The 23373-nt window shown below is 43.3% G+C and overlaps 1 protein-coding gene across 1 annotated transcript; it reads left to right on the top strand.

Annotated features, from left to right (window-relative positions):
• Positions 1 to 9048: 9048 nt before the first annotated feature.
• On the top strand, positions 9049 to 19979 carry LOC129325482 (uncharacterized). The gene is made up of 9 exons (XM_054973155.1): positions 9049 to 9113; positions 9567 to 9662; positions 10243 to 10338; positions 10914 to 11009; positions 14149 to 14188; positions 15003 to 15155; positions 16771 to 16967; positions 18987 to 19029; positions 19768 to 19979. Exons 2-9 carry the CDS (start codon positions 9595 to 9597, stop codon positions 19813 to 19815), a joined length of 741 nt encoding a protein of 246 aa, XP_054829130.1. The 5' UTR covers positions 9049 to 9113; positions 9567 to 9594; the 3' UTR covers positions 19816 to 19979.
• Positions 19980 to 23373: the final 3394 nt, after the last annotated feature.

The following is a 23373-nucleotide window of genomic DNA, read 5'->3' as shown; positions in this document are numbered from 1 at the left end:
AGAGCAAAGGTAAGCTTTCCTGGAAAGCCACATGTCTCTCTTTGTGACCTAGAAATGCATGTATACAGAGGTTCAAGGGAATGTAACTTACCCAATAACGTTTAACGCTATGACATGAAAAGCGTCACCATTTCTGCGCATGAAGCCTCTGTTGAAGGGGCAACACCTTTTCATTCCTGGTCATCCTCACATCATGTCGCAACGAGAGGCCCCATTATTCAATTACTTAGAGCTTAATGTGCTTGTTTTTGAGAGAGAATAGTTACTCTTCATCCACATTTTGCTCAGCATTTCTGATTTTATTCCTCTGAAAAACTGTGTCCACAAAGCCCTTTTGGTATCTTCTTGAGGTGTTGAGTGTTCTCTGTGTGAAGAAAAAACTCACTTTTAGAGCAGGAAATAGCATATTACTCTCATTCTCCTCTCACCCCCCAATTCTGCAGTTTGAAGATTGAGGCAGTCACGCTACCCATATCTGTACAAAAGATAACCCGAGGCATCTTGCAATCCCGCTTTGGGAATAATATCCAAGGGCAAAGTTAAGCTTTCCTGGAAAGCCACATGTCTCTCTTTGTGTCCTAGAAATGCATGCGTACAGAGGCTCAAGGGAATGTAACTTACCCAATAACGTTTATCGCTATGACATGAAAAGCGTCACCATTTCTGCACATGAAGCCTCTGTTGAAGGGGCAACAGGTTTTGCTTCCTGCTTATCCTCATATCCTGTCGCAGAACCTCATATCCTGTTGCAACAAGAGGCCCCATTGTTCAACTGCGCAGAGCATGAAGTGCTTCTTTTTGAGAGAGAATACTTTCTTTTCATTCAGGCTTTGCTCAGCATTTTTGAGTTTATTCCTCTAAACAAAGTGTACCAACAGGTCTGCTTTTCTATGATTTTGTGGAAATCAGAGGCCTGAATTGCAGAGAGGAGTGGATGTCCTGGTTTATCTGCAGTTGGCCTCTTTCATGCCTTTTTCTTTAGTCAAATAATGCCAAAGCCATTCTTTGACTTGCAAAGTCCACAATCCCTTTTGGCACCTTCTTGAGGTGTTGAGATTTCTCTGTGTGAAGAAAAAAGTCACTTTTAGAGCAGGAAATAGCTTATTACTCTCATCCTCCTCTCACCCCCAATTCTGCAGTTTGAAGATTGAGGCAGTCACACCAACCATATCTGTACGAAAAGTTACCCAGGGCGTCTTGCAATCCCGCTGTAGGAATAATATCCAAGAGCAAAGGTAAGCTTTCCTGGAAAGCCACATGTCTCTCTTTGTGACCTAGAAATGCATGTATACAGAGGTTCAAGGGAATGTAACTTACCCAATAACGTTTAACGCTATGACATGAAAAGCGTCACCATTTCTGCGCATGAAGCCTCTGTTGAAGGGGCAACACCTTTTCATTCCTGGTCATCCTCACATCATGTCGCAACGAGAGGCCCCATTATTCAATTACTTAGAGCTTAATGTGCTTGTTTTTGAGAGAGAATAGTTACTCTTCATCCACACTTTGCTCAGCATTTATGATTTTATCCCTCTGAAAAACTGTGTCCACAAAGCCCTTTTGGTATCTTCTTGAGGTGTTGAGTGTTCTCTGTGTGAAGAAAAAACTCACTTTTAGAGCAGGAAATAGCTTATTACTCTCATTCTCCTCTCACCCCCAATTCTGCAGTTTGAAGATTGAGGCAGTCACGCTACCCATATCTGTACAAAAGATAACCCGAGGCATCTTGCAATCCCGCTTTGGGAATAATATCCAAGGGCAAAGGTAAGCTTTCCTGGAAAGCCACATGTCTCTCTTTGTGTCCTAGAAATGCATGCGTACAGAGGCTCAAGGGAATGTAACTTACCCAATAACGTTTATCGCTATGACATGAAAAGCGTCACCATTTCTGCACATGAAGCCTCTGTTGAAGGGGCAACAGGTTTTGCTTCCTGCTTATCCTCATATCCTGTCGCAGAACCTCATATCCTGTTGCAACAAGAGGCCCCATTGTTCAACTGCGCAGAGCATGAAGTGCTTCTTTTTGAGAGAGAATACTTTCTTTTCATTCAGGCTTTGCTCAGCATTTTTGAGTTTATTCCTCTAAACAAAGTGTACCAACAGGTCTGCTTTTCTATGATTTTGTGGAAATCAGAGGCCTGAATTGCAGAGAGGAGTGGATGTCCTGGTTTATCTGCAGTTGGCCTCTTTCATGCCTTTTTCTTTAGTCAAATAATGCCAAAGCCATTCTTTGACTTGCAAAGTCCACAATCCCTTTTGGCACCTTCTTGAGGTGTTGAGATTTCTCTGTGTGAAGAAAAAAGTCACTTTTAGAGCAGGAAATAGCTTATTACTCTCATCCTCCTCTCACCCCCAATTCTGCAGTTTGAAGATTGAGGCAGTCACACCAACCATATCTGTACGAAAAGTTACCCAGGGCGTCTTGCAATCCCGCTGTAGGAATAATATCCAAGAGCAAAGGTAAGCTTTCCTGGAAAGCCACATGTCTCTCTTTGTGACCTAGAAATGCATGTATACAGAGGTTCAAGGGAATGTAACTTACCCAATAACGTTTAACGCTATGACATGAAAAGCGTCACCATTTCTGCGCATGAAGCCTCTGTTGAAGGGGCAACACCTTTTCATTCCTGGTCATCCTCACATCATGTCGCAACGAGAGGCCCCATTATTCAATTACTTAGAGCTTAATGTGCTTGTTTTTGAGAGAGAATAGTTACTCTTCATCCACACTTTGCTCAGCATTTATGATTTTATCCCTCTGAAAAACTGTGTCCACAAAGCCCTTTTGGTATCTTCATGAGGTGTTGAGTGTTCTCTGTGTGAAGAAAAAACTCACTTTTAGAGCAGGAAATAGCATATTACTCTCATTCTCCTCTCACCCCCAATTCTGCAGTTTGAAGATTGAGGCAGTCACGCTACCCATATCTGTACAAAAGATAACCCGAGGCATCTTGCAATCCCGCTTTGGGAATAATATCCAAGGGCAAAGTTAAGCTTTCCTGGAAAGCCACGTCTCTCTTCGTGTCCTAGAAATGCATGCGTACAGAGGCTCAAGGGAATGTATCTTACCCAATAACGTTTATCGCTATGACATGAAAAGCGTCACCATTTCTGCACATGAAGCCTCTGTTGAAGGGGCAACAGGTTTTGCTTCCTGCTTATCCTCATATCCTGTCGCAGAACCTCATATCCTGTTGCAACAAGAGGCCCCATTGTTCAACTGCGCAGAGCATGAAGTGCTTCTTTTTGAGAGAGAATACTTTCTTTTCATTCAGGCTTTGCTCAGCATTTTTGAGTTTATTCCTCTAAACAAAGTGTACCAACAGGTCTGCTTTTCTATGATTTTGTGGAAATCAGAGGCCTGAATTGCAGAGAGGAGTGGATGTCCTGGTTTATCTGCAGTTGGCCTCTTTCATGCCTTTTTCTTTAGTCAAATAATGCCAAAGCCATTCTTTGACTTGCAAAGTCCACAATCCCTTTTGGCACCTTCTTGAGGTGTTGAGATTTCTCTGTGTGAAGAAAAAAGTCACTTTTAGAGCAGGAAATAGCTTATTACTCTCATCCTCCTCTCACCCCCAATTCTGCAGTTTGAAGATTGAGGCAGTCACACCAACCATATCTGTACGAAAAGTTACCCAGGGCGTCTTGCAATCCCGCTGTAGGAATAATATCCAAGAGCAAAGGTAAGCTTTCCTGGAAAGCCACATGTCTCTCTTTGTGACCTAGAAATGCATGTATACAGAGGTTCAAGGGAATGTAACTTACCCAATAACGTTTAACGCTATGACATGAAAAGCGTCACCATTTCTGCGCATGAAGCCTCTGTTGAAGGGGCAACACCTTTTCATTCCTGGTCATCCTCACATCATGTCGCAACGAGAGGCCCCATTATTCAATTACTTAGAGCTTAATGTGCTTGTTTTTGAGAGAGAATAGTTACTCTTCATCCACACTTTGCTCAGCATTTATGATTTTATCCCTCTGAAAAACTGTGTCCACAAAGCCCTTTTGGTATCTTCTTGAGGTGTTGAGTGTTCTCTGTGTGAAGAAAAAACTCACTTTTAGAGCAGGAAATAGCTTATTACTCTCATTCTCCTCTCACCCCCAATTCTGCAGTTTGAAGATTGAGGCAGTCACGCTACCCATATCTGTACAAAAGATAACCCGAGGCATCTTGCAATCCCGCTTTGGGAATAATATCCAAGGGCAAAGGTAAGCTTTCCTGGAAAGCCACATGTCTCTCTTTGTGTCCTAGAAATGCATGCGTACAGAGGCTCAAGGGAATGTAACTTACCCAATAACGTTTATCGCTATGACATGAAAAGCGTCACCATTTCTGCACATGAAGCCTCTGTTGAAGGGGCAACAGGTTTTGCTTCCTGCTTATCCTCATATCCTGTCGCAGAACCTCATATCCTGTTGCAACAAGAGGCCCCATTGTTCAACTGCGCAGAGCATGAAGTGCTTCTTTTTGAGAGAGAATACTTTCTTTTCATTCAGGCTTTGCTCAGCATTTTTGAGTTTATTCCTCTAAACAAAGTGTACCAACAGGTCTGCTTTTCTATGATTTTGTGGAAATCAGAGGCCTGAATTGCAGAGAGGAGTGGATGTCCTGGTTTATCTGCAGTTGGCCTCTTTCATGCCTTTTTCTTTAGTCAAATAATGCCAAAGCCATTCTTTGACTTGCAAAGTCCACAATCCCTTTTGGCACCTTCTTGAGGTGTTGAGATTTCTCTGTGTGAAGAAAAAAGTCACTTTTAGAGCAGGAAATAGCTTATTACTCTCATCCTCCTCTCACCCCCAATTCTGCAGTTTGAAGATTGAGGCAGTCACACCAACCATATCTGTACGAAAAGTTACCCAGGGCGTCTTGCAATCCCGCTGTAGGAATAATATCCAAGAGCAAAGGTAAGCTTTCCTGGAAAGGCCACATGTCTCTCTTTGTGACCTAGAAATGCATGTATACAGAGGTTCAAGGGAATGTAACTTACCCAATAACGTTTAACGCTATGACATGAAAAGCGTCACCATTTCTGCGCATGAAGCCTCTGTTGAAGGGGCAACACCTTTTCATTCCTGGTCATCCTCACATCATGTCGCAACGAGAGGCCCCATTATTCAATTACTTAGAGCTTAATGTGCTTGTTTTTGAGAGAGAATAGTTACTCTTCATCCACACTTTGCTCAGCATTTATGATTTTATCCCTCTGAAAAACTGTGTCCACAAAGCCCTTTTGGTATCTTCTTGAGGTGTTGAGTGTTCTCTGTGTGAAGAAAAAACTCACTTTTAGAGCAGGAAATAGCTTATTACTCTCATTCTCCTCTCACCCCCAATTCTGCAGTTTGAAGATTGAGGCAGTCACGCTACCCATATCTGTACAAAAGATAACCCGAGGCATCTTGCAATCCCGCTTTGGGAATAATATCCAAGGGCAAAGGTAAGCTTTCCTGGAAAGCCACATGTCTCTCTTTGTGTCCTAGAAATGCATGCGTACAGAGGCTCAAGGGAATGTAACTTACCCAATAACGTTTATCGCTATGACATGAAAAGCGTCACCATTTCTGCACATGAAGCCTCTGTTGAAGGGGCAACAGGTTTTGCTTCCTGCTTATCCTCATATCCTGTCGCAGAACCTCATATCCTGTTGCAACAAGAGGCCCCATTGTTCAACTGCGCAGAGCATGAAGTGCTTCTTTTTGAGAGAGAATACTTTCTTTTCATTCAGGCTTTGCTCAGCATTTTTGAGTTTATTCCTCTAAACAAAGTGTACCAACAGGTCTGCTTTTCTATGATTTTGTGGAAATCAGAGGCCTGAATTGCAGAGAGGAGTGGATGTCCTGGTTTATCTGCAGTTGGCCTCTTTCATGCCTTTTTCTTTAGTCAAATAATGCCAAAGCCATTCTTTGACTTGCAAAGTCCACAATCCCTTTTGGCACCTTCTTGAGGTGTTGAGATTTCTCTGTGTGAAGAAAAAAGTCACTTTTAGAGCAGGAAATAGCTTATTACTCTCATCCTCCTCTCACCCCCAATTCTGCAGTTTGAAGATTGAGGCAGTCACACCAACCATATCTGTACGAAAAGTTACCCAGGGCGTCTTGCAATCCCGCTGTAGGAATAATATCCAAGAGCAAAGGTAAGCTTTCCTGGAAAGCCACATGTCTCTCTTTGTGACCTAGAAATGCATGTATACAGAGGTTCAAGGGAATGTAACTTACCCAATAACGTTTAACGCTATGACATGAAAAGCGTCACCATTTCTGCGCATGAAGCCTCTGTTGAAGGGGCAACACCTTTTCATTCCTGGTCATCCTCACATCATGTCGCAACGAGAGGCCCCATTATTCAATTACTTAGAGCTTAATGTGCTTGTTTTTGAGAGAGAATAGTTACTCTTCATCCACATTTTGCTCAGCATTTCTGATTTTATTCCTCTAAAAAACTGTGTCCACAAAGCCCTTTTGGTATCTTCTTGAGGTGTTGAGTGTTCTCTGTGTGAAGAAAAAACTCACTTTTAGAGCAGGAAATAGCATATTACTCTCATTCTCCTCTCACCCCCAATTCTGCAGTTTGAAGATTGAGGCAGTCACGCTACCCATATCTGTACAAAAGATAACCCGAGGCATCTTGCAATCCCGCTTTGGGAATAATATCCAAGGGCAAAGGTAAGCTTTCCTGGAAAGCCACATGTCTCTCTTTGTGTCCTAGAAATGCATGCGTACAGAGGCTCAAGGGAATGTAACTTACCCAATAACGTTTATCGCTATGACATGAAAAGCGTCACCATTTCTGCACATGAAGCCTCTGTTGAAGGGGCAACAGGTTTTGCTTCCTGCTTATCCTCATATCCTGTCGCAGAACCTCATATCCTGTTGCAACAAGAGGCCCCATTGTTCAACTGCGCAGAGCATGAAGTGCTTCTTTTTGAGAGAGAATACTTTCTTTTCATTCAGGCTTTGCTCAGCATTTTTGAGTTTATTCCTCTAAACAAAGTGTACCAACAGGTCTGCTTTTCTATGATTTTGTGGAAATCAGAGGCCTGAATTGCAGAGAGGAGTGGATGTCCTGGTTTATCTGCAGTTGGCCTCTTTCATGCCTTTTTCTTTAGTCAAATAATGCCAAAGCCATTCTTTGACTTGCAAAGTCCACAATCCCTTTTGGCACCTTCTTGAGGTGTTGAGATTTCTCTGTGTGAAGAAAAAAGTCACTTTTAGAGCAGGAAATAGCTTATTACTCTCATCCTCCTCTCACCCCCAATTCTGCAGTTTGAAGATTGAGGCAGTCACACCAACCATATCTGTACGAAAAGTTACCCAGGGCGTCTTGCAATCCCGCTGTAGGAATAATATCCAAGAGCAAAGGTAAGCTTTCCTGGAAAGCCACATGTCTCTCTTTGTGACCTAGAAATGCATGTATACAGAGGTTCAAGGGAATGTAACTTACCCAATAACGTTTAACGCTATGACATGAAAAGCGTCACCATTTCTGCGCATGAAGCCTCTGTTGAAGGGGCAACACCTTTTCATTCCTGGTCATCCTCACATCATGTCGCAACGAGAGGCCCCATTATTCAATTACTTAGAGCTTAATGTGCTTGTTTTTGAGAGAGAATAGTTACTCTTCATCCACACTTTGCTCAGCATTTATGATTTTATCCCTCTGAAAAACTGTGTCCACAAAGCCCTTTTGGTATCTTCTTGAGGTGTTGAGTGTTCTCTGTGTGAAGAAAAAACTCACTTTTAGAGCAGGAAATAGCTTATTACTCTCATTCTCCTCTCACCCCCAATTCTGCAGTTTGAAGATTGAGGCAGTCACGCTACCCATATCTGTACAAAAGATAACCCGAGGCATCTTGCAATCCCGCTTTGGGAATAATATCCAAGGGCAAAGGTAAGCTTTCCTGGAAAGCCACATGTCTCTCTTTGTGTCCTAGAAATGCATGCGTACAGAGGCTCAAGGGAATGTAACTTACCCAATAACGTTTATCGCTATGACATGAAAAGCGTCACCATTTCTGCACATGAAGCCTCTGTTGAAGGGGCAACAGGTTTTGCTTCCTGCTTATCCTCATATCCTGTCGCAGAACCTCATATCCTGTTGCAACAAGAGGCCCCATTGTTCAACTGCGCAGAGCATGAAGTGCTTCTTTTTGAGAGAGAATACTTTCTTTTCATTCAGGCTTTGCTCAGCATTTTTGAGTTTATTCCTCTAAACAAAGTGTACCAACAGGTCTGCTTTTCTATGATTTTGTGGAAATCAGAGGCCTGAATTGCAGAGAGGAGTGGATGTCCTGGTTTATCTGCAGTTGGCCTCTTTCATGCCTTTTTCTTTAGTCAAATAATGCCAAAGCCATTCTTTGACTTGCAAAGTCCACAATCCCTTTTGGCACCTTCTTGAGGTGTTGAGATTTCTCTGTGTGAAGAAAAAAGTCACTTTTAGAGCAGGAAATAGCTTATTACTCTCATCCTCCTCTCACCCCCAATTCTGCAGTTTGAAGATTGAGGCAGTCACACCAACCATATCTGTACGAAAAGTTACCCAGGGCGTCTTGCAATCCCGCTGTAGGAATAATATCCAAGAGCAAAGGTAAGCTTTCCTGGAAAGCCACATGTCTCTCTTTGTGACCTAGAAATGCATGTATACAGAGGTTCAAGGGAATGTAACTTACCCAATAACGTTTAACGCTATGACATGAAAAGCGTCACCATTTCTGCGCATGAAGCCTCTGTTGAAGGGGCAACACCTTTTCATTCCTGGTCATCCTCACATCATGTCGCAACGAGAGGCCCCAGTATTCAATTACTTAGAGCTTAATGTGCTTGTTTTTGAGAGAGAATAGTTACTCTTCATCCACACTTTGCTCAGCATTTATGATTTTATCCCTCTGAAAAACTGTGTCCACAAAGCCCTTTTGGTATCTTCTTGAGGTGTTGAGTGTTCTCTGTGTGAAGAAAAAACTCACTTTTAGAGCAGGAAATAGCTTATTACTCTCATTCTCCTCTCACCCCCAATTCTGCAGTTTGAAGATTGAGGCAGTCACGCTACCCATATCTGTACAAAAGATAACCCGAGGCATCTTGCAATCCCGCTTTGGGAATAATATCCAAGGGCAAAGGTAAGCTTTCCTGGAAAGCCACATGTCTCTCTTTGTGTCCTAGAAATGCATGCGTACAGAGGCTCAAGGGAATGTAACTTACCCAATAACGTTTATCGCTATGACATGAAAAGCGTCACCATTTCTGCACATGAAGCCTCTGTTGAAGGGGCAACAGGTTTTGCTTCCTGCTTATCCTCATATCCTGTCGCAGAACCTCATATTCTGTTGCAACAAGAGGCCCCATTATTCAATTGTTTAGAGCTTAAAATGCTTGTTTTTGAGAGTGCATAGCTACTTTTCATTCACACTTTGCTCAGCATTTATGATTTTATCCCTCTAAAAAACTGTGTCCACAAAGCCCTTTTGGTATCTTCTTGAGGTTTTGAGTTTTCTCTGTGTGAAGAAAAAAGTCACTTTTAGAGCAGAAAATAGCTTATTACCGTCATTCTCCTCTCACCCCCAATTCTGCAGTTTGAAGATTGTGGAAGTCACGCCACGCATGTCTCTGTGGAAGATTACCCAAGGCGTCTTCCTATCCCGCTTTCGGGATAAAACTGAAGGGCAAAGGTAAGCTTTCCTGGAAAGCCAAATGTCTCTCTTTGTGACCTAGAAATGCATGTGTTTACCTTCTCAATGGATTCTTACTTACCCAGTAACGTTTACTGCCATGACATGAAAAGCGTCACCATTTCTGCGCATGAAGCCTCTGTTGAAGGGGCAACTCCTTTTCATTCCTGGTCATCCTCATATCATGTCGCAATGAGAGGCCCCATTATTCAATTGCGCAGAGCTTAATGTGCTTGTTTTTGAGAGAGAATAATTACTCTTCATTCACACATTGCTCAGCAATTATGATTTAATCTCTCTAAGAAAGAGTGTCACCAGTTCTGGTTTTCTATGATTTTGTGGAAATCAGAGGTCTGGACTGCAGAGAGGATTTCATGTCCCAGTTCCGGTGCAGTTGGCTTGTTTCATAACTTTTTCATTAGTCGAACACTGCCAAAGCCATTCTTTCAATTGAAATGTCCACAAAGCCCTTTTGGTATCTTCTTGAGGTGTTGAGTTTTCTCTGTGTGAAGAAAAAAGTCACTTTTAGAGCAGGAAATAGCTTATTACTGTCATTCTCCTCTCACCCCCAATTCTGCAGTTTGAAGACTGTGGAAGTCACGCCACACAAGTCTCTAGGGAAGATTACCCAAGGCGTCTTCCTATCCCGCTTTCGGGAAAAAACTGAAGGGCAAAGGTAAGCTTTCCTGGAAAGCCAAATGTCTCTCTTTGTGACCTAGAAATGCATGTGTTCACCTTCTCAATGGATTCTTACTTACCCAGTAATGTTTACCGCCATGACATGAAAAGCGTCACCATTTCTGCGCATGAAGCCTCTGTTGAAGGGGCAACTCCTTTTCATTCCTGGTCATCCTCATATCATGTCGCAACGAGAGGCCCCATTATTCAATTGCGCAGAGCTTAATGTGCTTGTTTTTGAGAGTTAATAGTTACTCTTCATTCACACATTGCTCAGCAATTATGATTTTATCTCTCTAAGAAAGAGTGTCATCAGTTCTGGTTTTCTATGATTTTGTGGAAATCAGAGGTCTGGACTGCAGAGAGGATTTCATGTCCCAGTTGCAGTTGGCTTGTTTCATAACTTTTTCATTAGTCGAACACTGCCAAAGCCATTCTTTCAATTGGAATGTCCACAAAGCCCTTTTAGTATCTTCTTGAGGTGTTGAGTTTTCTCTGTGCGAAGAAAAAAGTCACTTTTAGAGCAGGAAATAGCTTATTACTGTCATTCTCCTCTCACCCCCAATTCTGCAGTTTGAAGACTGTGGAAGTCACGCCACACAAGTCTCTAGGGAAGATTACCCAAGGCGTCTTCCTATCCCGCTTTCGGGATAAAACTGAAGGGCAAAGGTAAGCTTTCCTGGAAAGCCTCTTGTGTATAGAGGCTCAATGGAATATAACTTACCAGATATAGATTATTGCCATGACATGAAAACCGTCAACATTTCTGCACATGAAGCCTCTGCTGAAGGGGCAACACCTTTTCCTTCCTGCTTATCCTCATATCCTTATATCCTTTTGCAGCAAGAGGCCCCATTGCTCAATTGCACAGAGCACAAAGTGCTTCTTTTTGAGAGAGAACAACTACTTTTCATTCATGCTTTGCTCAGCATTTATGATTTTATTCCTCTCAAAAAGTGTGTCGTCAGTTCTGATTTTCTATGATTTTGTGGAAATCAGAGGCCTGAATTGCAGAGAGGAGTGGATGTCCTGGTTTATCTGCAGTTGGCCTCTTTCATGCCTTTTTCTTTAGTCAAATAATACCAAAGCCATTCTTTCACTTGACAAGTCCACAATTCCTTTTGGTACCTTCTTGAGGTGTTAAGTTTTCTCTGTGTGAAGAAAAAAGTCACTTTTAGAGCAGTAAATAGCTTATTGCTGTCATTCTCCTCCTACCCCCAATTCTGAAGTTTGAAGGTTGTAGAAGTCACGCCACCCGTGTCTCTACGAAAGATTACCCAAAACGTGTCTCTACGAAGTATCATGGTTTACATGTAAATACAGTTACAACGTCCAGTCCCAAGACTTGTATATTTGTCCTTTGTGTCTCCAGCATAATAATTGCTAGAAGACTGAATCCAAAAAAAGTTTACTGGAAGGAATTAGGTATTGGCCAGAGGAAGACTTTTCTCAGAACAAGCTGAAAGAGACTGGTCCGGCAAGCCTCGTAGTCTATTGTCAACTTCTTTAAAATGCCACCTCCATCTCACCCTTTCAGAGGAAAGGAAAAGGCCGCTTCAGAGTTCTTGCCAAAGAACTCTGTTTGTTCTGCAAAGGCTACCTACAAAATAAGAAAGAACAAATATACATAAATAAGTCTTGGGACTGGACTTTGTAACTGTATTTACATGTAAACCATAATAATACTTGGTATATGTTGATTTTGATGCATGACTAATATTATAAGTCATATACACGGCATAGGCTTTTTGATTATAACCCCATTTTCTGCCTCCTTGAGCTTAGGCTCCTTACTTCCTGGTTAAGATATCTGACATACAGCTGAAAGTGCTCAATCGGGGTTTGGGTTATGTTCCCATCCCCCATTACAATAGTTTTCAAACAAGGTTAGGTCTATTTAAATTAATCAAACAACTCAAACTTAAAGTCTTCTTGAGTAATAGAGATCCTTCGAATAGTGGCCATTTCCACACCTCTTTCCCCCCACACAAAATTCCACAAAACTCATGGAACGATGGTGTCTTCATGGTGCAATTTCCCATCATGACTCTGTTTCGTGGTGTGATGACATCAGAAATCACACCATGAAATGGAATCATGATGGGAAATCATGCCATGAAGACGTGTCGCTCTGTGAGTTTTGTGCGATTTTGCGTGAAGAAAAGATGTATGGAAACAACTAGTGATCTTGCGCCCTAAATCTTCCTTTGTACCCAATATTAGTCATCCCAATATAACAACTTTTGAAGTGATGGTTTTAAAAAACAATAAAAAATTAGAATCACAACCAGTGAGTTCCCGCTAATGTGAGCATGTGAGCAATCGCTTACAGATTCTGACTCCTCCGCTCACAGCTTCTCAGATGTAGCTCACAGATACTAACCCTCAGGTGGCCCCGCCCTCCCAGTCAGCCAGCATCTGCAGGTGGGCCCTATATGGATGAAGCCTCATCCCACTTCTCTCCTCCCTTCCTGGCTGTGGTTGGTTTGGCCCCCAGGGTGGTGCCAGAGAGCGCCTCCAGCCACTGCTGGCTCTCTAGCTGGGGAACAGAGCAGAGCTGAGTGATCGAGTCTGGCCTGACTCATGCAGCCTGAAATCACTAGGATCCCCTCAGCCCCAGAGAGCTGAGGAGAGGAGGTAGCGTCTCAGCCACCACCATGGTGAAGGCATCATTTAACTTGGCCTTGGCGCAGAAAGAGGCTGAAGCATTGACTCACAAAAGCTCATCTTGAAATGAATTTGCTAGTCTTTAAGGTGCCATTGCGTGTCTGCTTTATTTTGTAGCAACAGACTAATACAACTACCCCTTTGTAATCAGCATGGACATATCCATTTTTATACAGAAGTATACTCTGATTTTTGTGGCCCTTTCACCTAATGGCTTTTGTTGTTAAATTGATTTGATTGTAATCAAAACAATTTGATTTTAATTTTTTTTTAAAGGAGGTGCACTCAAAACTTTAATGAAAGTTGTTTCAGCTCACAAAGCAGATTTTTAGCTCACAACACTGGAAAGCTTAGAGGGACAACCACAACCTACATGGAACAATTTATCCCAAGAGGAACAGAGAGCCCTGGATAATTTTCCAAAGGATCCAAATATAACTATCAAAGACGTGGACAAAGGGGGTGCAGTTGTAACCATAGAGTTGCGTACGGATTTGGAGGTTGACTAATAGTGTATTTTCACAGAAGTCTATTTTGGACATTGTACCCATACAAAAGACATGTTTTTGTAGTAATAATTTTATTGAAGATTAAGCGGCATTGATTTAGACATCTTGGTAAGCTTTCACGATTGTTATTTTTCCTTTGATAAGCTCTTAATTATGATTCTCTCTGAATATTCATGCTGGACTGGGCAAGTTGTGTAGTGGAACTACAGTGAACCTTTCATCTATAGTCATCGATCCAGAGGAGTTAGCCATGTTAGTCCGTAGTACCAAAATAGTAAAGAGTCCAGTAGCACCTTTAAGACTAACCAACTTTATTGTCGCATAAGCTTTTGAGAACCACAGCTCTCTTCGTCAGATGCATCGTCAGCTTTCGAGAACCACAGCTCTCTTCGTCAGATGCATCTGACAGACAGGCTCAGGAGGAAATTACAACATTTCCAAGCCTGGCTGCAGAGCTTGTTTGCCACAGAGGAGACTAGGAGGGGGTGAGACAGGAACATCATTCCCACTCCTGCGTTGCTCCTACAGTCCTGAAGAGCTGAGATGGGCAACAGCTGAAAGTGTCGTCTGCTGCCCAGCCCTGCAAAAATGCAAGCCCGCTACTACAACCAAGTTCTCTTTTCTCCTTTCAGGAATAGCCCTCTGCTCATATACGTCGTGTGGATGAACATGGTAAGAATGTTGTGAGCCACTCAGGAAACTCAATGCAAGCGCTTCCTCTCCCCACCTTGCAAAGATTGTACTCCTTTTTTATCTTACCACCATGGTTGCAGGACATGTTGTCCTGCATCTCTCAGCATCCTAGATTAGATAGCTAGAAACAATCCTATCTGAAGGGAGAACTGTCCGTGCTGCTTTGAGGAAGGGTGGGCTAAAAGTGAGAGAGAAATTGAGGAGTTTGTAAAAAAAACCTACTCAACGTGTACGTTCTAATATTGTATTTACAAATTCCCACTACAAGGCCAGCCTACCCTTTCCATTATCTAATCTTCCCAGGAAGGAAGACGACGTTTGACAAGGTTCTCTTTGAAGCCACTTCCACCTCCCCAGCTGCAGCTAAACCAACCCATTTTGGGTCTGTCGGCTGTATTTCAAGTGGGTCTTGTAGGGTGAAACTTGTCTCACTTGCTTGAGTCACCTGGAATGTTTGGTCAGTGACCATGTTTTGGAGTACTCCTGCTCTACTCTAGTGGCCAACACAGAGGTCCGTCTGTGGGCTGTGATCCTGTGGCCTGGACTTGTTGATGTGGCGATTCCCTTTTTTATTCTGCAGGTGCCATTCCTCCAGTATCCCCCAAAGGGTTCTTCTGCCCTCCCACACAGTAGCTGGGGACTTTGTTTTTTGTTCCACCTCATTGTTCACTTAATCAGCTTGGATCCCCAATCAAGAATTAGATTAAGTCACAATGAACAAATGCAAAAAAAAACCCTATGGTTTCTCCTTGTGGTTTCACAAGTGTTTAGTTTCCCCTGCATCTCCTTTCAGATCATGGTTCAAAGATCAAACGGCAGCTGCACACTGCTTGGTGGCCCACCTCCCTTCCTGCCTCCACAAGGCACTGGTGTGGACATGGCTGTGAGTGGCAGCATCCCCTCGGCCATCCTGTCAGCAATCACCCCTCGCAACCGCTCTGCAATGGTATGGAGGCAGTGCAGCAAAATTCTTGAAGTTTACCAGGGGTGGGGTGGGAAGAGGAACGCTGCAGCATCTGCCACCAAACATTTTACAAGTACAGGTCCAGTTCTCATGCAAAGGGACTGGCTATTGAGATACCAGCTAGCCCTCATCTGGGCACAGCCAGACAAAATGCTAGGGTTTCTTTGAGCTCTTCTGCCCTCCTGGGATGTGCATGATGACCTAGTCTGATCAGGATGGTGGCATCCAGGGAAGAGGGATTAAGCCTGACTCTTCACACTATTTTCCTGATCAGAAATGGCCCCAAGGAGCTACTGATCGTCCCTTCAGGTTAAGGATACACTGATTCCTTGCAATCAGAAGTGATCAGCTTCAGGGGAAAGTAGTCAAATATTTGATTGTCTGGAAGCCCCTTATAGACTTTTTGCAAGAAACAGAAAGAGATGAACTAATAATCTGTGCTTGTGAATATTAAGGAGAGGGAAAAATATATAAATGGAAAGGAAAAGTAGCTACTTAATGATTATTTTAGAATTAGTATATAATATGTATTAATGTTAGAATCTTTCAAATGGAAAATGGGTACCTACTCCTATTTATATAAGTATATTCTTATCTCCTTTTTTTCTTTTTGTAGGTTTTAGAATTTTAAAATTTTAATGAAACTCTATTTTTAAAAAAAGACCAGCTGAGGTTTCCTTGATAAAAGCCAGACACTGGAGATGTTCCCTGATTGCTAGGAGCCACTCTGCAGCGCCTGAAGGTGTAATGCACAGCATTACGTTGGGCCACAGGGGCGCTGCGTGTTATGGGGGTTTTGTTACCAGTTTTATCTGTTTTAATTTTGCACTGTCCATTTAATTGTTATATTGTATATTATATTGCATTTTAATTTGGTTGTGATCCACTCTGAGCATGTGCAGGGAGAATGGATTATAAACAAAGGAACAAAAGACTGAACGAACGAAATGAAGAAAGGAAGAAATGAAGAAAGAAAAAGAAAGAAAAAGAAAGAGAGAAAGATGGGGAAGGCGGCACCTGTGGGAGGGAGCCAGAGAAACGTTTTGAAGAGATTAAGCAAAAACAGGCTTACATAGGAAGGGGGAGGAGGTTAGGAGGGGAGCACAGTTTGACGCAGGGGTGGCTTCTTGAAGAGCCATCTTGCTTTGAAGAGGCGCTGCTTAAATAAAGGCAAAAGCACATGTTGCAAAGATAGCATAGGTCCCCCACCTCCACCATGTTCTTTCTTCTGAAGGAAGCCAGACCTCGTAGCACTGATCTGGAACTTCAGTGTTGAGGTGACCCTGTATATGGCACAGCAGTTATCACTGTTTGCTGAAAGAGTGGCTGTAATTGCCGCATCTTTTTGTGCCTGCTTGAATTCAAACAGAAAGGCATGTGAGTAATGTGCTGGGTAGAACGTATTTTGGGCAATGGTAGTTATAAGACCTTAGTGTTCACCTGTTTTGGATTTTGTCTACTGAAACTACATTTGACTTCCTTGGGGTAAGTGGCATATCAACTAAATAAATCACACGGGACAGACTTCAGGGCAGGTTGCCTTGAAAGTGAGGGGGTGGCACTGAGGAGGTACTCACGCTTTCACATCTTCTGGCAGGTTTGGGACAACAGTGTATTGGCAGCAGAGGAACAGAGAGGGATACCCAAGGTCAGCAATTTCTGCATTGCCTTTCATTGGAGGAGGCTGGCAGCTGAGGATAAGACCAGTGGCGGACATCAGAAGGACCACGAAGACAGCGCCTGCTCTTCCAGGTCTACGACACACACCAATTTCATTCTGTGCAATGATTGCAAGTATGTTGAATCAGGAATCTGATTTCTTTCTTCTTAATTGCAACATGTCATTTATAGAGGCATGGTAGGGAATCTGCTGCTGTAACATAGTGGTTAAGTGGCTGAGCTCCGAGCAAGCACTCTGCTGGTCTGACTCTCACTCCTGCCATGAGCTCAGCTGGTGGCCTTGGGTGAGCCCCTCCTCTCAGCCCAGCTCTCCACCTCTATTGTGGAGATAATATTAACGCTAACATTGTTCACCACTCTTAGTTGGCACTGATTTGTCTAGAAGAGCAGTATATAAGCATACTTATTATAAAAGCTGTTGTAGCATAGTGGTTGAATGGTTGGGCTGCAAATCAGCACTCTGCTAGTTTGATTCCAACTACTGCCATGAGCTCTGCAGGTAGCCTTGAGTAATTCACTCCTCTCAGGCCCAGCCACCCCAGCTGTATTGTGGGGTTAATAATAAATTTACTTGGTTAACCATTCTGAGTGTGGCACTAACCTGTCCAGAAGAGCGGTATGTAAGTACATGGTTGTTGTTGTTGTTGTTATAATCATCATCATTGTTGCTGTGGTCATTATCATTATTTTATTATTATTATTAAAAGAGCATAAATTCAACTGTTAGGAAGTAAATGGAAGTCAGGATTATTTTCTTGAGTGCTTCCACCCCACTCGCCCAAGGACCATAACTGACATATAAAAAGCCTCACAGGCTGGGCACATCTGGAGTTGGTAGATTGCCTTTTGCTTCTATTCCATGAAGCCCCTCCCTCACTGATTCTCCTGTACTCTTTCAGGCTGCTGAAGAAGGGGATGTAAAGGCTAAGTTTGTTGGCATCAGAGGTCCATTGATTTATTACACTGCCAATCAAGCCAATGCAACACTGGACTTGATTGTCAAATCTGGTGGAAGACCTGCCAGCAATTTACTTTCTCTAAAGATTGTGAATGCAGATTTCAGCCTGCCACCACCGAGCCTTTGCAGACATTGCTTGCCAAGAGGGCCAGGGCTACCACTTACCCTGCATTGACTTGCCATCTAAGGCCCTGCCTTGTGCCAAAGTCTCCTGTCATCACTGCATTGTCTGCACCCAGGCAAGGTATCAGCATCTCAAAAGGACTGACAGGGTGTGGCTGGAGAGCAATCAACTTGCCCTCCCTCCTCTTGCCTGTTCTTAGCCAAGAGAAACTTTTTAAACTAGGAAAATAGATTTCGATGCAGTCTAAACCTCCAAAATAAAAAGCAATTGTCTATTCCCTCATTCAAACTCACCCCCTCCTTCCCCAGCCAGCCATTGCACCTCACCAGCTCTTACAAAAGGTGTTGGATCTTAACATCTGAGCATGGAAAATCTTTGGAAACATTTTCTTTGCTTGTGGCAATTTGTCCTGTACAGTTCTGGTATGAAACTGTGTGAAATGGTGAAATGGATACGGTTGTTGCTAAAGAAGCAGTGCTTTTCTAAGGGGTTACCACATTAACTGGCAAGGAGCTCTGATTATCAAAAGCTCATTTCCTGGCAATCTAGTTGGTCTTTAAGGTGCAACTGGACACAAATCTTGCTCAGCTTGAAGCAATTACAGTCAGGGAGCACCTTTGTAGTAGCACAAGTTGGCGGCCATACTGGGTATCTAACAGCAGACCAAACTGTCCAAGAGATGCAAGATGGCAACTAATGTGCCTAGCCCATCTGCAATGCTTGCACCCTGACTAAGTTACTCTGGGGAGCTCATGGACTTCTCCTGAAGAGCATTTCCTTGATTTTGTCACTGGAGCCTGATCTTCCTTGATGGCATGCTGGCACCTTTGGAAACCAAGCCTGGCCTAGTCCAGAAGCCAAATGCCAACTAGCTCATTGCCCTTTGGATACCTGTATACCCAGTTAGCTAGTGGATCTACTGAAGAGCCCACTTGCTTTATTACTGCAGTTATTTTGCATAAGCAGGCTAGACTAGTTTTAGGACTGGCAGTGAGACATTCGGCAGGTTGACCCCTATTCAAATTACCCAGTTTCTTCCTTTGTTTTACAGCCCTGATGACCTTTTAATTTCTTCACCTGTGGCTGGGACACATGTAAGTACATATCCATTGCTTTGCTCTTCTTCAGAGAAGGGGGGAAGGGGAAATACAGCAATGCAAGTGGGGCTGGTCTCCAAAGGAATGTAAGCTGCTTTGAATTCATTCTGCTCTGCTGCTTTATTTTCATTTGTGACTCGTGAGAGAGAGGGAGAGAGAGAGAGAGGGAGTGAGTGAGTGAGTGAGTGAGTGAGTGAGTGAGTGCAAGCCGAGTGGGGCTGGTCTCCAAAGGAACGTAAGCTGCTTTGAATTCATTCTGCTCTGCTGCTTTATTTTCATTTGTGATTCGTGAGAGAGAGGGAGAGAGAGAGAGAGTGAATGAGTGAGTGAGTGAGTGCAAGCCGAGTGGGGCTGGTCTCCAAAGGAACGTAAGCTGCTTTGAATTCATTCTGCTCTGCTGCTTTATTTTCATTTGTGATTCGTGAGAGAGAGGGAGAGAGAGAGAGAGTGAATGAGTGAGTGAGTGAGTGAGTGCAAGCCAAGTGGGGCTGGTCTCCAAAGGAACGTAAGCTGCTTTGAATTCATTCTGCTCTGCTGCTTTATTTTCATTTGTGTCTCAGGAGAGAATGAGTGAGTGAGTTCATAGCTTATATATCAGTCCAAAACAGACTAAGATAGCAAAGTCCTATTCCATTCACTTTCCAGGAACAGGGCAAAGACTCCAGGTTCATGGAGGAAGACAGTAAGTGTGTGTCTATTCAAAAGATAAATGTTGTTTCTTTCCTTTTCCTTCAGGTGTCTACCAAGATGCAATGTAGATGGTACAACATGACTCAGCCCTAGCTGTGGCCGGCTGGCAGCAGATGTCGTTGGATAACTTCCTCAGGGGATGTAGGATCCCTGTATCAATTATATAAGCAAGATATAATCATCTTCAATAACGCGCATACTCAAACCACTTCATATAATGGTGCATACTCGAACCACTTATTCAAATAAACAGTTACTCACCTTGAAACAGTGCAATTCTTTCTTGAAACCTAGAGAGTGATGCAGGCACCCTTGCTCACGCGTCCCTCCCAAGGTTAACAACAGTTTATATACTAACATACACCTTCCTCCCATGCATGAAGCAATCTCATTCAAAGATACAGTAACCATGACTTGGCTCAAATACAAAAACCATTTCATTTAAAGGTACAGTAACTTTCACCCAACTCCAAAGGTCCAGTGTCTAACCCAGAAAGCATTGAAGTGAAAGCTCATTATTTAGCCCATGGGGTTTAAGGCTATTCAGAGAAAAAAATCCATTGGGCTTCTCTTCTCAGTAACTCCTTGTTAGTGCACTGAGAAGAAGTTGGCCATGCCACAAATAACACTGACACCTTCATATCGGTCGGTGTGTGCTGTGTTTCAAGGAAATGATGAGTTAGAGAGGCTTCCTCCACTTTGTTCTTAACTCTGGAAATACGTTCCAGAATCCTGACTCTCAGAGGTCTGATTGTATAGCCCACATATAATTTAGGGTAAGGGCAAATCAACAGGTACACCACTCTGGAAGTCTGGCATGTGATGAAATGTCGGATGGTGATTTTCTTTTGTGGTACAGGTATGTCCAAAGAGTCACCCTCTATCATTAATGGACACATGGCACAATGGCCACACCTAAAGTTGCCTGTAGGTCTATCCATACCCAGTGGTCTGGTTATATCTGTATGGGACACAATATCCTTCATATTTCTTGTTCTCCTGTAGCTGATACATGGTGGTGATGCACACCCATGGATGTCAGACACTAAATTCCAATGGCTATGGACTATGGTTTGTACAAATTTAGATAGAGGTGAATAATCTAGAGCCCAATGTAGTCTATCCTTTTTAGCTCTAGCTTTATTCTCAAAAAGGCTATTCCTAGAGACCCGTGAGGCTCTAGTTAATGCCCTTTGTATGGTCTTGTTAGGGTAGCCTCTATTAATGAATGACTTCTGCATAACAGCACACCCATAATCATAGTCCTCTTGTCGTATGGAATTCCATTTTAATCTCAGAAACTGTCCGTATGGGATATTGTGTCTGAGATGGATGAGATGGTGGGACTCAAAGTTTAAGTAGGCATTCCTGTCTGTAATCTTAGGGCATATCTTCAATCTATCATCACTCCCCCTGAAGACAGTCACATCTAAGTAATTGATTTTGTGCTGATCACTATTCCAAGTGAATTTGATATTCTCATCTAGCGTGTTCAGCCAAGAGCAGAAATGTTCCACAATGGAATAATCACGGATCAAAAAGAATAAATCATCAATGTACCTTTTAAAGATGACTATGTACTCAAAGTAGGGATTGGTATGATTCATGATGTATTTCGCCTCCCATTGTGCCATAAAAATATTGGCAATGCTGGGGGCAGCCGCACACCCCATTGCGATGCCCCTCACCTGAAAGAAGAAACTGTTCAAAAATATGAAATAATTTTTTTCCAGTATCAAATCAAGAAGTTGGAGTAAAAATTCAGAGCTTGGTCTACAGATGTGTCTTGCATTCAGCACATCAGACACCACCCTCCTGGCCATGTCATGTGGTATGGACATATACAAGGAGTTAACGTCCATAGTCAATAAAGTGAAACCCTCCTCAACTGGAAAATTTTCTATTGTCTGTATGAAGCTCCTAGTGTCCTTTATGTAGAAGGGAATGGTGGGAACCTCCGTCTGTAGGAAAGAATCCAGGTAAAACAATCTGGCTCTCAAATTCATCTGTAGGGACTGTGCTCTGTAAGAGATCTTTCACTCTATCAGCTTCTTTAGTAACCGTAACCGCGTCTTGTTGACACGTGGCTATAATGAGTACCATAAGATCGAAAGAACATTTATTGAGAATAGATGCCCACTTGGTTTTGAACTCCTCCCTGTCAGCAAACATGCCCGGGGGCTTCTGAATTCTTAAACCTCTTGGTATCTGTTGAGTTTGATAATATTCGTATAAAGTAGAAGCATGAAGCTCCAATTTCATTGATTTGGATTGCAAAAATTGTAGGGTTTCCCAGTCCTCTGGGGGGGGGGAGTAATGTCCCACTTCCTAGGTTTGAGACTAGAAAAAATCCTAGACTTTTCTTCTGAGTAAGTGAACGTATCCTGATAACTAGACATGGCTTCCCAATATTCCCTTCCCTCAGTTTTCTTCTTGCCACCGCTAGGAGAAGGATGTCTGCTTCATAGGTCCGTGTTTGGATTCCATCTTACTTGATTTTGGTTGTGATTTGGACTGTTTACTGGACTAACACTTCTTCTGGCTGATTTGGACTTCGTTTTGGACTTGGTGTGTATTGATCCAGTTTGTTTTGACGACGCATATCTTCCTACCCCTCGATGATGACTTCTAAGGCCTTCTTTAAGCACTGTACTCAGTGCCAGATGAAGATGATCCGTATGGATGGACATGATCTATGTTTGATCTGCCTCGGGGAGGGCCACAACATGCCTGCATGTCAGAACTTCACTCTGAAGGTGAGGCATGAGAGGGCCCAATGGTTGAGGGTGTTGTTATGGCAAAAGGTGTTAGATGGAGATGAAGTGCCTAAGTCCCCTTCTGTGATAGAAAAAACACCATTGTCTGCCCCAAAGGCGGGTCACAGTTCAGGTTCTGTGGTTTCATTGAAGTTGATCCCGAGATCGGATCCGACAGGTAAGTCGACTCCAAAGTCCGATCCGAAGGGGAAGATGACTCCGAGATCAGATATGACAGGGAAGAAGTCGAGCTCAAAGAGGTCTTCAGATCCAAGAGCCAGTTCGGAACCGCCTCCAAAGAAGCCAAAGAAGTAAAAACATCGGTCAGCTTCATGGTCTAAGCATCATTCTTGGTCTCCACGGCCGGAGTCTAATGATGTTGGTTTCACCATGTACGCCATCACCCCATTTGTGCTCCCCGGACCATTCTGTCTCTGATGGTGAAGTGCCGGATCCAGTTATTGACCATCCAGCTGAAACAGGTGCTGTCGGCACCGGGAGGGAGGCGGTCTCTGATTCCAGGACCGGGTTCAACTGACCATCATCGGATCCAAGAGCACTCTTCAAGGCGACCATGTCCCACGTCTTCCCTTTGGAGTCAACATCATTCATCTAATAGGGAGGGCTCAGGTTCAAGACGCTCGCCATACAGCACCATCATGCCTGCTGCATTCCAGCCCCGTATCATTGTCAATGGAAGGGAGCGCCCTCGGGATATGAGCCATCAGATCTGAGGCCCTCAGCATCCAGGGAATGTGGGTAGTTGCCTCCACCGTTTCCGGATGAGGTCCTGTCAACTCCTGCTTCTGAGGTGGAGGAGAGTACTCTGAATTGGGGTCCAAGTCACTGTCAGGTTCGTCACCAGATGAGAACGTGGGACCTAGTGCGAGTTCTC

This window comes from Eublepharis macularius, chromosome 3 (genome assembly GCF_028583425.1).
Source record: "Eublepharis macularius isolate TG4126 chromosome 3, MPM_Emac_v1.0, whole genome shotgun sequence".
In the NCBI taxonomy this organism is placed as follows: domain Eukaryota; kingdom Metazoa; phylum Chordata; class Lepidosauria; order Squamata; family Eublepharidae; genus Eublepharis; species Eublepharis macularius.
The sequence above is the reverse complement of the archived record's forward strand: the minus strand, read 5'-3'. Positions and strand labels throughout refer to the sequence as shown.